This window comes from Chaetodon auriga, chromosome 1, assembly GCF_051107435.1.
Source record: "Chaetodon auriga isolate fChaAug3 chromosome 1, fChaAug3.hap1, whole genome shotgun sequence".
In the NCBI taxonomy this organism is placed as follows: Eukaryota; Metazoa; Chordata; class Actinopteri; order Chaetodontiformes; family Chaetodontidae; genus Chaetodon; species Chaetodon auriga.
The window spans coordinates 31,666,630-31,682,836 of record NC_135074.1 but is presented as its reverse complement, the minus strand read 5'-3'; the positions used below and the strand labels follow the sequence as shown (position 1 = coordinate 31,682,836).

Here is a 16,207-nt window from a genome sequence, read left to right as displayed (position 1 = left end):
AGGTTCAAACACTTTGGTTCCTGTTCCTACTGCTACTATTTAGCGCGCGGGTTCTTCTTCCGGACACGTTATTGTTGCATCAGCATCAAACCATCCGGCACTGTGACTATGTCGACCTCAGGAGAGCCAGGTGCAGTACATTTTTGTTATACACCGTATAGACAAAAACTATGACAGCACCATTTAATGCGTTTTAACAAACTGTCACAGCCAACAAGCTAACGTTAGCTACGTGAGCTATCTAAAGCTGCTGTAAAGCTTGTAGACTAGCCGCGTAGCTATAGGAAGCCGGTTAGTGTGTAACAAGCCGAACCCCCTTTAAAAATGTCTCTATTTACACTCATAGATAATGGAGCTGAATGAATCTGCAGAGACACGCAGGGCAAAAAATACGAGTCAACAGCTTTACTGAATTTAAAGGGGACACTGGTCAACTCGACACAGATTCCATACAGTGTATTTTACTTAGAACACGACAAGTTCAAGTATTATAAATGGTTAAGAGTTTTGAATGGTGTTCGGTCTGGCCTGTTTGCACCGTGTTATACACTAAAAATCTGTGGACCATTGAAAATGAGTTGTAGCTAATTATTTAACAGTAGTCCAAGTTTGTGTGTTTTATTAGATCATAAAATGAATCAGGACAAAACATACTGATATAAGCTCAGGTCAGTCATCTATGGCTAAAATAGTGAAATAAAGACAGCACCTTCACATCGTTGACTTCCCTCCACCTGAACTGCTGCACCTCAGCCTGAACGTTGCATCGCCTTTAACAGGTTATAACGGCTCTCTTCACATCTGGCCAGCTGTTATTCTACATGTCCACACGACATTAAATGAACCACTGAGCCTGTAATTTATTTGTGGAATGGACAGACTATGATAACTCATGTATATTTTATTTAAATGTTTGTTTTTACTTTTTTTTTTTTTTTTTTTTTTGCTCAGTTGCATCAGCCAGTTTGATGTCACTTTCACTTTCACTCACATCTACATTAATTTTATTTAAGGTTCAAATGCCAAATGTCCTGAGAGCCTCTTTGAATCGCTTGTAATTACTATTATTACTATTATTATTATTATTACGAGTCTATGAAAACAGATAGATTTCCAAGCTCACTGGCGGACTGATCACCTGTACAACACTTTTTAATGAAGGTTTTATAGGTAATATTTGAGGTAAATAATTCAGATTGTGTTTGTAGGTTTCAGGTTTTTAATCTCTGTTGCTTTTAAAACAAAACTGTTTCCCCTGTCGTGCCAGAAAGTGATCGTCAGTCAGAAACGTCTGCTGTAAAGATAATTAAACTGGTAGAAAATGACTGAACTTCTAATTTAGCAGATAAAATAATGCAGTTTTGTTTTTTTTTGTTTTTTTTTTTTACTGTGTATAATAGTACAAAACACTGTATTTCTTATCCATATCTGACTCAAGAGATATTGATTGGTTGTTATTCTCTATCCTTTTTGTATTGCTAAATTAATTGCTAAAAGCTCTTTCTCTTTGTTTCATGTATAACCCATACATAAAGCATGCTCAATACAGTCTGCTTCAAAATATAAGCCTCAACAAGGACATCACACATATTAAGCTCATATGGATGTTGGAGACAGTTCATGTTGCCTATAATCACTTAACTTTAGTCACAACTGATTACAGCATAAACTGCACACCTCACTTTGGTTTGATTGATCGGTTGCATGAAACTTTCCCAAAGACGTGCTTTGCTATCACCACCGACAAACTTAAGTGTATCTGCACATCGGGACTGTTTGATCCAGATAAAATCAGCTGTAATCGTATAAAAATCAGTCAGTTTTTTCACTTTTTCACCCGACCAAACGTCCGTGTCGCTGGTTGGAATCTGACTGGACCTTCGTGGTGCTTCTCCTCATTTCACTCTGTGTTCACTCGTGTTGATGAGAGTTTGCTTTGAAAGCTGCGTGGATGCTCCATCCATCCTCCACATGCATGTGTACTTTATGTTTTTGTTTGTTTGGATCATTTTCTTTCAGGACCTTTCAGGCGACGTTGTGTAAAAACTCTCTTTTTTCCACCTTTTCTCTCACTTTGTGCTCAGACCTCATTAAACCACATCCGTGTCTTCACTCTGTGGTTTTTCTGAGACGGTTTTGTTTTGACTGGCTTTCATTTTCAGTCTGAGTGTGAATGAAAAAAAAACATTTAAGTTTCTGTTTGACCTCTTTTCACTTTCACTCTTAGTGGTCGTTTCTGTGAAGTGTGCTGAACAATAAACCACATGTTGTTTTTCTGAGTGTGCCTGGATGGAGAATCCTTATTGGAGAGGGCAGAACTGATTTCCTGATCGAGATTGATTGGCATTTTGGGCTTTATACATCAGTTTAGTTGTTTATCATTATGATCTTCTCATTTTTCTGTGTTTGTCATTAAAATCACATTTAGAGTCATTTTCTAACCCGACATCGAGCCTTTTTACCAAATGCTGTCCATGATGTTTACTCCATCGGCCCACGTCAGGTTACACACACCTCTGAAACACATCCTCTGAGAGGAGAGAAGTGTGAAGGACTACATTTCGTGTGTTCTGTCGTATCAAAGGTGTCTGTGACGTTTAGGACAGCAGGCTTCGTGTCATTTAATCTGCAGGACTTCAGTTCAGCTTTAACTTCATTGACATTGTTCCACGTTGTGCTAACCCTTCAGGCCTCGGCTGTGAGCCTGAGCACTCCGTCATCCCGCTGTTCACCGTCCAGGCAGGGTCGGCTTGTGCTGTTGTTGGTGTTTTCCTCAGGCTGTTGCAGCCTGCTCGGTAATTCTCTGCGAATGTTTGCCCTCTTGTTTCTGCAGCCTTTGAGTTTGGCTTCTTGCTGCACATAAATGAGGAGGCCGCGCTGGCAGTGGCCCTGAATGACTACCTAACCTCACGCAGCTACCTGGCTGGGTTCAGCCCCTCCCAGGCCGACCAGAAAGCCTTTAAGCTCCTCCACAGGCCCCCAGACCCACGACACGTTCACGCTCTGCGCTGGTACAGACACATAGCAGCTCTGCAGCAGGACGTCAGCCCTGAGAGCAGCAGTGAGTAGACAGCTGAAGGCATGAACAGGCCAGACGTGCTCGTGGTTTCTTATAGCAGCCTGGATGTCGAGGCTGCGTGACGTCCCAGAGACGGGAAGCGTCCTCGCCAGTCAGACCGAAAGCAGCTCTGCAGACACTCACATGCATGAACCTTTTGCAGTCGTTTGAATGAGTTCAGCTTTCATTGTCTCTTCAGTCGCAGCAGCGCTGAGGAAAGTTAGTTTATCACGACAGCAGCTTTGACACATCATGATCCCCGTCAGACATGTAGCTCCAAAGACACACCTAAAGAAAATGTGATGCTGGATTGTCATCGTAAACACACATCAACACACAGATTAAGTGAAGGAAATTAGCCTCAGTGTCTGCAGGTTTCCACTGCATGTGTTGAATGCATGGTGTGCTGTCCGCTGAAGACTGTGAGAGGCTTTGACTGGTTTTCTCCGAAAAGCTCAGAAAATAAGTGAGCTGATGAAAATTGGGGCACTGTCCCAATTTAATGAGGAAATAGAAATGAAAGGACCTGAAGAAGCTGATTTTTCTCATGTGTTCATGCAGAAGAAGAGATTTGAGTGATTTTGTGATCAATAAAAACCTCCATCAGAGGAAATCTTTAATGCTTCAGCTCATCAAGATTTCCTTTAAAGTTTGACCTTCTCAGTGATTTAAAGGCTGGAAGCAGTCTGGATCATAAAGCAGATTTTACTTTAATTTACTCTAAATGTCCTGTTTCTGTCTTAAATCAGAATTCAGTTGAGGAAAAAGAAAAGTTGTGGGTGAAATCTCTTGTGGTTTCTTTCTCATTCTGTTGCTCACTTGTGGGTTTGTCGCTTGCCTCAGTTTCAGGAAAGCAACGAGTAAAACAATGAAAACTTGGCAGCAGAGCTGAAACGTTCCAGCTGTTCATCGATCAGTCGAACGGCAGAAAACGATCTGCGAACATTTCAGCTTGTTTCAGCTTCTTCAGTCTGAATATTTGGAGCTTTTCTTTGTTTTCTGTGATCGTGAATTTGATCTTTGGGTTTTAGACTCGGACAAAATGAGAGATTTAGATACATCAGCTCTCCTTCGGGGAAGTTGTAGAGACCATTGATCGTTATTTTACTGACTGAAATATTGCTGCACATGACAAACTAATGTGTATTGATTACATCTGTTAAAGTTTAAAGCTGCTGTGTAGAGATTTTTTTTAAGTGAAAACCATTAACTTTCATTGTTTTCTTTCAGAAACAGGTTTTAGATTTTGTGTTTTAAAATCCTGAACACGGTGGCTTTAAATTCTTTAAAGTCTGACTGATGGCTGAAAACATGTGAAGGCTGACGGTTGATGTGTGAGAAGAGTCCGTTTGGACCGACCGCCTCTCATGATGTTCACTGTTTTTAACTGCAGCGAAGGGAAAGCGGGTTCAGCCGCCCTGGTCTCCACCAGCAGGGACAGATGTTCCCCAGCTGCGACTCTACAACAGCCTGACAAGAGCAAAGGTGGGTTCAAGGCGAACATCAGGTCCTCGTCAGGGTCTGCGTGGAAAGCCTTCTTCATGAACTGTCTGAGAGGGAGTCGAAGTGTAAAGACGGAAACGATGTGGAGCTCGGCCACTCGTTACTGAGCACACTGCATCCTTCTAATGACTGTTGGACCTTTAGTGTCAAATAAAGCTTCAGGATCTTTATCTGTCATCTTCTCCAGACGTCTGTTGTCAGCTGTGAGAAACTGTGATAGAAGGAATCTGAATAGTTTTTCAGACATACGTCTTCTGAGGCGTGAAACTATCATTCAGTTCAGTTTCCTGTTGAAGATCACACTCCTCATGAGGTGATGATAAGGTTACGGGCAGGAAGCGTCTGGAAACGCCCTTCAGCTCGATCGTTCCTCCAGCAAATTCTGCACTAATGCAGCTCTCATAACTGCACCCTGTGTGCATGAACACACATTCGAGTATAACAGAGTTTTTATACATCAGAAATGACTGAAGCGCACTCAAACGAACATGTTGGACAAAGCTGATTGATTGTCTGATCCGCTCGTTTCAGGAGCTGTTCGTTCCTCAGGATGGGAATAAAGTGACGTGGTACTGCTGTGGACCCACAGTGTATGATGCCTCACACATGGGACATGCCAGGTAAACACAGTAAAAGTACTCGCTGTGTCAGTCTCGTTAATGATTGCTCACAGTTCCTCTCGTCTCTCCTTGGCCTGCACTAACAGGATGTGAATGTCTGACGTGTCTCTTCGCGCAGGTCCTACATATCCTTTGACATTCTCCGAAGAGTACTGCAGGACTACTTCAAGTATGACGTCCTCTACTGCATGAACATCACAGACATAGATGACAAAGTACGTGTGATTAGAAGGAAGGCTTCGTCTTCACTGGTTTTACTTTTTTTTTGAGTAGATGAATAAATAAATTTCACCTAATTTTTGGAGATCTTGACAAACACTTCAAGTCACCAAGAATTCTTGTTTGTGGGTACATGCTGAATGTAGTACAATACATCAGTGGGGGTGGGGAAATACTTGAATCATTGAAATGTCAGATTTTTATTATGATTCCTGCGTTGATTTTTTTGATTCCTGAATGGATTTTATACATATTTAACTATGTAGTGCTTAATCTGTTAGCTCGATGCTAACACATAATGGAAATTACTATTAATGCGCTAACAATAATTAGCATTGCGACCGGCCTAATATTATCTCAACAAACAATCCATTACACTTAACATGCTTAACATTAGACAATGTGTGCTCGTACCTGGAGGCATGTCCTTCCTCCTTCACAGCACTAACTCAGTCTGCTACCTGCTACAGCAACCTCAAAGGGTCAAAACTCAAACTCAGAATTCACAATAGGTGTGTCCCAATTCAGGGGCTGCATCCTTCGGAGGACCCAGCCTACGCGGTCTCTGGAGGCTGGGTCCTGCGGAGGATCCTCCGTCGGCCGCATCAACTATCAGTAAATGGGACGGTCTAGCCTTCGGAGCGTGTCCTGATTGCGTCACGACGTCATAACTTCTTCCCTCCTAACCCGGGAAAAACACACGTATGGGGTGCAGAGATGCGCCCGTACAGCTCCTATCGCTTGTAAGAGGCGCGAAATGTAGCCTATTATACAACTTACAAATTCACCTGATGTGAATATCTTCACAGCTTCGCGTCGGACGGCGCAACTGTTATATTAGACCTAATCAGTGGAGGGAAGTGACATGATTGCTTAACGTTATGTTACGTGATACAAAGTATCGTTTCAGAGGGCAAGTGCACCTCTTACCGCTTGTGTGTGTCCAGAGGATGATGCCAAATTTTGTTTCAAAGACTCAAAGTCCACAGATAGTTTCCTAAATCATTTTTATTGCAAGAAATATTATCCACCATTCACTCTGATCATTAAATGTGGTTAAAGGAAACTATAAAATCACTCATGTTGTCTACTGTCTTGCCGTTGTGATAAATAAACTGTGAAATAACGTATGTTCTGAGTTTCTGTTGCCACGGTTACCAACCAGCGTTTGAGCCAGCGCAATAATTTAGAACAATCAGGCTATTTGACCGGAACGTTTTTATAGTTGTCCTACAACTCTTTTTAACGGAGACCCTGCAGCCAATCACAATCGAGTATTCACCCAAAATAAGATATTAGTTGACATGCGAGCTTGTAACATTTGTAAGTGAAGAGTTTTAATAAGGCTAACTGTTAACTGAGCTCCTCATATCAACAGGTCACCATTATTAAAAAAAAAAACAATCGGTGCGCAAAGCCTCTTGGGATATGGGAGGCCGTGAAGGATAGTAGCGACGCATCCTCCAAATACAGGGAAAAGGAGGACGCATTTGTCGGCTGCATTTGGAGGATCCTTCGAATTTGGACGAATTGGGACAGCCTTCGCGCAGCGTTATGACGTAAGCGGCCTTCAAATCCATCCTCCGAAGGATGCAGCCCCTGAATTGGGACACAGCTATTGAATTTAAAGTGCAACTCCCGCTAGGTGGATACTGTCAGCAGAGGGCAGCACATGAGCAGCTTATTATTCTTATAGCACACTTGATGAGCTGGAACAGCTTAATGTCACATTTTACTTCAGAAAGTATTTTATTTACCACTTCTCTATGCCGTATAGAGACGATGGCATGTGATGCTCTTTGTTTTTGGAAATATGACTCATGAAAACAGGATGGGCTTGATGTTGGTATTTGTGTCTTTCAGATCATTAAACGAGCTCGGCAGAACTACCTCCTGGATCAGTACAAGGAGAAGCAGCCGCACGCTGCTCAGATACTGCAGGACGTCCTGAGTGCCAGAGGGGTGAGACCTCACTGTCAGCCTTTGACACCATAACAGCAGAGGCTTGTGAGGAAGGCAGGCTTCCCTCTGGGCCAATGAAGTGTCAGATCAAACATGTTCGAGACTGATCACCTGAAGGTTACCTGAAGGTTTCTGTGTTTTCACTTAAGTCCTCACGTCTTGTCGTTTTCAGCCCTTTCAGGCCAATTTAGCTTCGACGACAGACCCGGATAAGAAGCAGATGCTGGAGAGGCTCGACGCGACGGTCACAGCCGCTCTGCAGCCCCTGCAGGCAGCGATGGAGGGCGGAGCAGCAGACCAGGTCGTTCAACCTCTGGCCCAGGTGAGACCGCGGGCTGTTAACATGGACGTCGTCTCTGTGGCGTCACTCACGGGTTTCTGAAGAGTCAGTAAGAAGTTTGGTGACAGTGACTCCGGCGGTCTCCACCACAGCAGCGGTCGCTGAAAGATCAAAGTGACCACGGCCATAATAATGCAGAACTTAAAGACTTTTCAGAATTCAGACGAGTGAGTTGAATAAAAATTCACCTTCGTACTTTTGTCACGAACAGAGAAATCAGCTGCACAGATTAAATCTGCTTTTTGCACTAAGCTGAGTGGAGTAAGTGAAGTTGGACATTTTAATATGGGGGTCTATGGGGACTGACTGGCTTTTAGAGCCTCAGGTGGCCACTTGAGGAACTGCAGTTTGGGCTGTTTGGATGAGACTGAGCAGACATGGCGTCCACTTCTGTCACTAGATGTAAATTTGAGTCATTTTTTCACGTTTCACATTTGAAGGAACAGTTTGAGGTTTTGGGAAGAAGCTCATTTGCTCTGTTGAATAAGAACAGTGACACGACTCTGAGTCTGCACTTAACGTGAAGAAATCGCCAGCAGACAGACAATAAATCGAAGAAGTGCTCATGAGCATTTTCTCATTTAGCCTCATTTTGACTGGAATACACACATATGTCTCGGGATACTTTCAGCCTCATATTATTTGGTTTTAATTGATTGATTTTCAGTTTTAATTGGCAAACAGCGAATCCTGAGGGAAAACTGTTTGGTTATTTAAAAAATTGACCAGTTTCTGAGCTTTCCCGTCTTTCTTTGAAGGCGCTGTTGGAGAATTCCAAAGACCTGCTGGCTGATTGGCTGGACAAGCAGTTTGGAAGTCAGGTGACAGAGAATTCAATCTTCTCCATTCTGCCGAAGTACTGGGAGGGCGAGTACCACAAAGACATGGACGCCCTCAACGTAAGTACAGCACGAGGAGGAGGAACTGAGCGGCGTGCTGAGGTGATGGAGGCGTCGTCTTTGGCTCGACTCGTACTTCAAAAATCTGTTTCTACAAACACAGCCTGCTTTGATTCTGTGCTTTGTCTTTGTTTATACTGTGAATGTGTTAAAGTAACCATCAGAATCTGACACGATATTGCAGGTATACTTATACTACACTTAGTATTATACTTACACTTAGGTGTGCTTACATTAATTTATATGCAAAATGATGTAGGCCCTAAAAATGTGCCAGAAAGTGTTCCAGGCTTTAAAACAAACATCTTCTTTTTCCAAGCCAAATATGCACAACATGGCCAGAAGTATGTGGACACCCTGTCTTTAAGTCTGAACGCCCTGCTTCAGTTTGAGGTGCTCATGGCCGTGTTGTGTCTCTCTGTTTTTGTGCTTAAATTGTCTTCATGTCCTTCAGGTTCTTCCTCCAGACGTCCTCACTCGAGTCAGTGAATACGTGCCCGAGATTGTGGAGTTTGTGAAGAAGGTGGTGTCAAACGGTTACGGGTGAGGAAGAACCTGCCTTTGTTCACAGCTCGTATCACACCCGCCCCGTCAGTCATGGCGGTGTAGTTTTAATCAATGGGTTTTCTGATGTTTACAGGTATGAATCAAACGGTTCTGTGTACTTCGACACCTTGAAGTTTGATGCCAGTCCGCAGCACTCGTACGCCAAACTGGTTCCGGAGGCGGTCGGCGACCAGAAAGCTTTACAAGAGGGAGAAGGTAGATTTGAGCCGCCCTCTTCGCCTCCCCGTGTGTCGAGGTTTCATGTGACTACAGCAGCTGCGCTGTGTTACATTCCCACCAGGGGTCGCCAGAGTCAGAAGTGTTGAAATCTTGCACACGGGGACATTTTTGGACCTTTTCTGTGTCTCGTCCGTCCCTGTAGGTGACCTGAGCATCTCTGCTGACAGATTGAGTGAGAAAAAGTCCCCCAATGACTTCGCCCTGTGGAAAGCCTCCAAGCCCGGAGAGCCTTCGTGGGACTCTCCATGGGGGAAGGTGAGCCTTCAGTTACATCCAGAAAGCAGACAATGAGGATCTTAATGAGGGGACTGATGAACTGTTGATCGTTTCTGTTCCTTTGAATGCTGTGACAGGGAAGGCCCGGCTGGCATATTGAATGTTCGGCCATGGCTGGCTCTATCCTGGGAGAGTCCATGGACATCCACGGCGGGGGGTTCGATCTTCGATTCCCTCATCATGACAACGAGTTGGCTCAGTCTGAGGTACCACAGCAAAGTCATAAAACACAGTCCTGATGATTGAGTACAGAGTACACAGAAGACACTAAAACCAGTTAGAGGTGATACCTGCTGTGTGTTTAAAGAGCGGAAAGATTTTAGTCACCGATGGTTATTTTCCTCACAGGCTTTCTTTGAGAATGATCACTGGGTCAGATACTTCCTGCACACCGGACACCTGACCATCGCAGGCTGCAAGATGTCCAAGTCTCTGAAGAATTTCATCACTATTAAAGACGCCTTGGCAAAGAACACAGGTGACTCCTCCGGTCCAGATGTTGAAGACATGTGAAATAATTCTGTCTGCACGTCATTCAGCCAAACCAAACCAACAGCTGCACTCCTGCACATTATGCACACACGTCCCAGTCGTGCTGCACATGACAAAACGCATGCACAGCTGTGGACTGTTGGTCTTTTCACATCTCACCTGAACTGGAGTGACACTGGAAGGTAGTTTCACTGTTAAAGACTGTCAGTCACTTGTATTACCAGGGCACAATTCAGATGCTGCCTTAAAGTGAAGCCAGTGAAAGTGACATTGTTGAGCCTTTAATAGAAGATATTTAACAGACTTGTTTTTTGGTGGATGTTTCGTGATGAGTTTTCAGATTATGGGGTGTATTGATTTCCATCCTTTGTTTATGCATCAGATGTCAGATTGCATTATGTATTTGTTGTCAGAGCTTCATGCTGACACCCTTTGAGTTCAGCAGCTTGTGTTGCACATCATCCATGATCACTTCATCAGCCTAGACGAGTTTGTGTTAACCGTCGTCTTTTCGGCCTCCTGCAGCCCGACAGCTCCGTCTGGCTTTCTTGATGCATTCCTGGAAAGACACCCTGGACTACTCCTCCAACACCATGGAGTCGGCCGTCCAGTACGAGAAGTTCATGAACGTAGGTGACGAGATGGCAGACGGGCCTTTTGGTTCCAGTTTGGTGTAAATCTTGATGCTCGTCTCTTTTGTTAAACTCTGTTTGCATGTAACAGGAATTCTTCCTGAATGTGAAAGACATTCTGCGCGCTCCCACCGACATCACCGGCCGCTTTGAGAGGTGGGAGGCTGAAGAGATGGAGCTCAACAACAGGTAAGAGAGCGAAGACGGGAGAGGTGCATTAGACACACAAAACACACGTTCGAGACATCTGAAGGTCTGAATGCAGAGAAGTCCTTTGAATTCATTCACACCAGCGTTAAAATCCAGTGTTCTTCAGTTTCTACGACAGGAAGTCTGCCATCCACAAGGCTCTGTGCGACAACGTGGACACTCGCACCGCCATGGAGGAGATGCGAGTGCTGGTCAGCCAGAGCAACAGCTACATCGCCAGCAGGAAGAACGCCAAGCTGAGGCCCAACCGCATGCTGGTGGAGAGCATCGCTGTGTATCTCACCAACATGCTGAAGGTGAGCATGTTCTTACTGCCTTCATCATGCAGGCGATCAGTACAGGCAGGCTCTGTTTCTGGTGATGATACCATGGAGCTGCTTCACACACCAGTGTGTCTGCGTCCAACCGATGCAGCTGTCATTGCAGCCCAACAGTGATCTCGTGTTTTAACTGTTCTGACATGTTACATACGAGCACAGAACCTCTTCTACGTCAACATTTGACTGTATTTAAACACACTTTCACTGTATGCATTAAAGCCACTGACACGAGTCTCCGCTCATTTAGATATTTGGTGCCATTGAAGAATCGGTGTGCATCGGTTTCCCGGTGGGAGGACAAAGTGTGAACAATGACGTAAGTTTGGAGGAAGTTTTCTGTTGTTGACTTTACTTCATGTCAAACACACTTTCCCTCTGCTCTGTCGTTTACTTTTGGGATAATGTAACAGACACCAAATAGTTCATGCTCAGATTTACATTTGTGGTCTACGAGTGTTTGAATCACATGCAGTAAAATCCTGTTGCTGCTGCTGCGTTTGCCAGCTGGAGAGCACCGTGATGCCGTACCTGACGGTGCTGTCGGAGTTCAGGGAGGGCGTCCGAAAAATTGCCAGAGAAAAGAAAGGTGAGAAGCTGTTTTAATTAGTTGGTCTAAGAAATGCTGATAATTCTTCAGGGTCTAATTTAAGTCTGTTTTTGATATTATCTAGTGACGGAGTTGCTGCAACTGTGTGATGTTGTCCGTGATGATACTTTACCGGAGCTGGGAGTCCGACTGGAAGATCATGAAGGTAACAGAGCTGAAAATTCAACATCCTGTCCTCCAAGACAAAAATAAGCTAAAGCGAAGAGCTTTGTCTGTTAAAAAGCAGTAGTCAAATAAAAGCGTGGTCTCTAATAGAGGCTGGGGGAAAATAAGGCTTGATAAACTCCTGATGGCTGCCAGCAAAGCACAATATATGTATATTTCTATTGCTTTGATTGAATAATTCAGTATAATCACAGTTTAATCGTCAAACTGTATTTTGCAGTAATGTGTAATCACCACAAGATGGCAGCAGCTACATTTCAAGTGCCATATGAGAACCTTGTAAGTCAGTAAGATTATCACAACCTGCAAATGTTTCACAATAAAAGCCTTGTTAAGAAATGAGGACGAAGACGAGTGAATCAAAACAAGGTTTTGGACTAAAATATTACCAATTCTACTAATCAAACAGAGGGAATTAGAAATAAAGGTCTGCCTTTAACACAAGCCTGCATCAAATGAAGACCTGTTCCCTTCTGAACCTGAGGTAAATTAAAGCCCCGGCCACTATTTGAGGAAACAGGGCATTTTTAAAGAAGTGAAGGTTCTGGTTAAGAAGGACAGGACAGCAGACAGAGCGACTCTTGATGAAACAACGTGACTGTGTTACAGGCCTCCCTACAGTGGTGAAGCTGGTGGACAAGGACACATTGCTGAAGGAGCGAGAGGAGAAGAAGAAGGTGAGGGAGGAGTGGAAATGCTGTCGTGTGTCTTTATTAAAACTACAGAAACTGGGAACCAGTAGCTGTCCAGTGAACAAGCTGCGTGTTGGTCTGACAGCAGCAGGGATGCATCAGAAATCCCAAAGAAGGGTTTCAGTTTGTCTTAGATGAGAGTTGAGCAGTAAATTTGAAATGTCTGAACTTCATTCATCATTTCTCATATAAAGATTCTTTGATGTCTCGTGTTCTTCTTCCTCAGATGGAAGAAGAGAAGTTAAAGAAGAAGGAAGAAGCTGCCAAGAAGAAACAAGAACAAGAGGTCACTCAGATGATTTCACAGACTAGTTTAGTTCTCCTCCTTTGTTTCGCTGACCATGAACACCTTCACTTACTCCTTTTCCTGTTTCAGATGGCTAAACTTGCAAAGATGAAGGTCCCTCCATCTGAAATGTTTCGCTCAGAAACCGACAAGTATTCCAGATTTGACGAAACAGTAAATAACGTACTTTTCTCTCTGAATTTCAGACGAAATGCTTTGATTACGTTGCTCTTTCCATGCAAAATGTGCATTCGTTTGAGTTTTCTTTCACCAATCAGCGTTTACTGAAGATTTCTTTTTGTCGCCGTCATCAGGGTTTCCCCACTCATGATGCTGAAGGGAAGGAGCTCAGCAAAGGACAAGCCAAGAAGCTTCGCAAGCTCTACGAGGCTCAGGAAAAGTTGCACAATGAGTATCTTCAGATGAACCAAAATGGCAACTGATGGTGTTCACAGACTGTCCGGACCATCCACTCCACACATTGCCTCCAGAATAAATGTTCAGGCCGGAGATGCTGGCTGGTAGTTTGTCTCCTGATTATCTGTTTCGGATCAGAAAACAACACAGAAAAACTCTGCGTGAATTTCAGAATGACTGCAGTCCCACATGTGTGGAAACATCTGCATTTGTTCTGTTTCTCTTCTCATTTCTTCAGGTTTCTTCTTTAACTTCATCAGATCTCAGAATCGTCTGAAGGCCACAAATAACCGTCGTTTTTTATCATCGATTAATGTGCCGGGTATTTTCTCGATTAATGGATTAATCGTTTGTCTAGAATGGTTAAGAAAAGAGTGAAAGATGTAATTAGAATGAGAAAAACAGCCCAAAGAGATGTTTTCATTGCTCATTTTATTCGACCAACAGTCTAAAAACCAAACATACTCAGTTTAATATCACTTATGAACAACGAAAGCATCAAACTGTCACATCTGAGAAGCTGAAAGCAGCAAATGATGGCACTTTGAAAAATGATTAAAACGATTAATTGATAGAATAGTAGCAGATATTTTTTGTCGATCAAGTGATTGACTGATCGTTGCAGCTCGAAGGCACAAAAACAAAATCATTACTGGATAAAAACAGTTTTTACTGCTGTAGCTTCGCCCTTTGAGGACTCTGCATTTTTGTGAATTTTTTTTCAGGAATATGTCGTTTTATAAAACCGTTAAATTAGCTACTGAATAAAACGTCGTGAACTTTTTATGAAATCCACCCTCAGTTAGTTTAACCTCTTGTTACTCCTTCATTTTTACAGACAAAAGGCAAATCAATCCGCTGATGTGAGTAGAAAAATATTAACGTATTAGGATTTAGATATTTGCTGCAGTTCAGAAACAGAGTTTATCACCTGTGTGCACCGTTAAAAAAAGACCCGTTTTGTAAATTGTCGTAACTTGGTGATGTTTCATTGGCTGAACTTGATGGTTATGACAAAAACTGCCAAAAAATTCAGTTTCACTCTGATGATATTTACCAGCTACTGTATGAAGGCTTGTATGTACCAAGAATACTTTTTTCCACACATTTACATGAACTGTTTTTGAGTCATTCCTCTTTTATGCTGCATATAGCTTCACTGGACTCGCACAATCTTAAAGGCTGCTGATATTCTAGAGTTTCATTGTTATCAAATCCCATGAAAAGATCAAAACCAGTCATGTGTTTGACTGATGCTGCTCTTTAAAAACAGCTCCCAGATTCATAGTTTGATTTTTACAGAGATGAACTACAGCTGCTCACTGCAGTCTTCATCAGGTGTTAATCAGCCAGGAGGAAATGGAGCATTTGTTCGGGACTATTTTAGTGGCGGATTAATACACATCTGGTGCTGCAGTGAGAGAACAGTGGAACTCTCTCAGAGGAATAAGATCTATCAGACAGGTCTCGTTTGTAGGATCAGTTCATTGTTGGTTTGGTCTTTTTGTGGGACTTTAAGACACGCACACACACACACACACACACACACACACATATACATAGAATATCAGCAGACTTACCATTTAAATCTGCAGCTGTTTTTTTTATCTTGCTTGGAAAATAGAACAGCTTAAACCCTCTGTTAATGTGGTCTCTGGTGGCTCAAGTGAAACCACATGAAGAAGAGCTTTTTATTATTCAACCGTCCATTAGGCTCATGTATTATTATATATAATATACAGTTAATGTATTGCAATTACCTGGTTAAGTGAAGGCGTAGCTGCAGTAATGTTTTCACATAGGAAGATGTTCAAATAAAGAGGCAAGAAATAAAGTCGATCATCCTCGTGAAGTCCTCAGACTTCAGGGATGTTGGCTCTGATCCAAACCCCTCGTTGGCACTAAAACGTCGTCACTGCAGTGGCTGAAATACATTGTTCATTTTCCAAAGGGTCACCTCCAATGATAAGATGATGGATGAATGTTAATTTGCCCAAATGACAGAAATTCAGGCTGCGACAGAATGAGACGTCAAATTTGGTGACAAGCTGTCTTATTTTGAAACTCTGTACATCTGTTGTCCAAATGGAAGGTAAAGATTGATACTGATGCAACCATTCAATGATTTTACTGCGCAATCTCAATAAATGCTTGAACAGGAACAGATGGATGTGTTTGTCCTGTTATTTCAGATGATCTGATGAATTCTGTATTTTCAGTAGCATAAGTAGATATGACAGTGAGCTGTGGGTTTTAATGCCAACCACGTCTGCATACATGACATTTCTTCAAATCACAGCTTGTTCTGAATGTGGCCAGCTAGTTGTCCATTTTAAATCAGGGCCCATTACAGATGTTGGCTCTTAATGTGGTAACAGTAACGCAACACTGAAGAGGAAACAGATGTTAAAAACAATCAGACTTCCAAAAACAATTTTGAGCTCTTAAACTTCACAGATGAAGAAGTTGAAAATGACTGAAACTAGTTTGAATCTTCTGTCTGAGGGTCGTCAGGTGTGCTCAGCCAACCACCTGTTGGCAGGTTCAATGAGCCTCGTTTGATGATGACGCTTTACATACATTTTCAGTTTTTAGTGGAGGTGCATGGAAGACGTACATGAATGTTGTTCTGCTTAAATATGGACTACAGTGCATTTTGTGGTGATTTTGTGATGTTTGAGAGGTCAAATGACTTCATGGCTCTAAATCTTAGATTTAAGAAC

At 42.9% G+C, this 16,207-nt stretch overlaps 1 protein-coding gene across 2 annotated transcripts; it reads left to right on the top strand.

Annotated features, from left to right (window-relative positions):
* Positions 1–21: 21 nt before the first annotated feature.
* Positions 22–15,646, top strand: cars1 (cysteinyl-tRNA synthetase 1). 2 transcript variants are annotated; one of them, XM_076735129.1, is made up of 23 exons: positions 22–130; positions 2,834–3,061; positions 4,452–4,543; positions 5,093–5,181; positions 5,300–5,396; positions 7,264–7,362; positions 7,535–7,684; positions 8,461–8,601; positions 9,056–9,144; positions 9,242–9,363; positions 9,530–9,642; positions 9,741–9,869; positions 10,012–10,141; positions 10,681–10,784; positions 10,879–10,976; positions 11,104–11,293; positions 11,565–11,633; positions 11,822–11,903; positions 11,989–12,069; positions 12,699–12,766; positions 13,008–13,067; positions 13,158–13,241; positions 13,382–15,646. In XM_076735129.1, the coding sequence occupies exons 1-23, from the start codon at positions 109–111 to the stop codon at positions 13,508–13,510; spliced, it is 2,466 nt and encodes an 821-aa protein (XP_076591244.1). In that variant the 5' UTR covers positions 22–108; the 3' UTR covers positions 13,511–15,646. The 2 variants fall into 2 exon arrangements, with proteins under 2 accessions (XP_076591244.1, XP_076591250.1); XM_076735135.1 differs by lacking the exon at positions 2,834–3,061 and having other exon boundaries at positions 34–130.
* Positions 15,647–16,207: the final 561 nt, after the last annotated feature.

Bases quoted from the DNA above. Each gene is read 5' to 3' on its own strand.
- cars1 (XM_076735129.1), top strand. From the start codon at position 109: ATGTCGACCTCAGGAGAGCCAG. The intron at 7,363-7,534 runs GTGAGACCTCAC...TGTCGTTTTCAG, and splicing joins ACGTCCTGAGTGCCAGAGGG to CCCTTTCAGGCCAATTTAGC. The intron at 9,870-10,011 runs GTACCACAGCAA...TTTTCCTCACAG, and splicing joins ACGAGTTGGCTCAGTCTGAG to GCTTTCTTTGAGAATGATCA.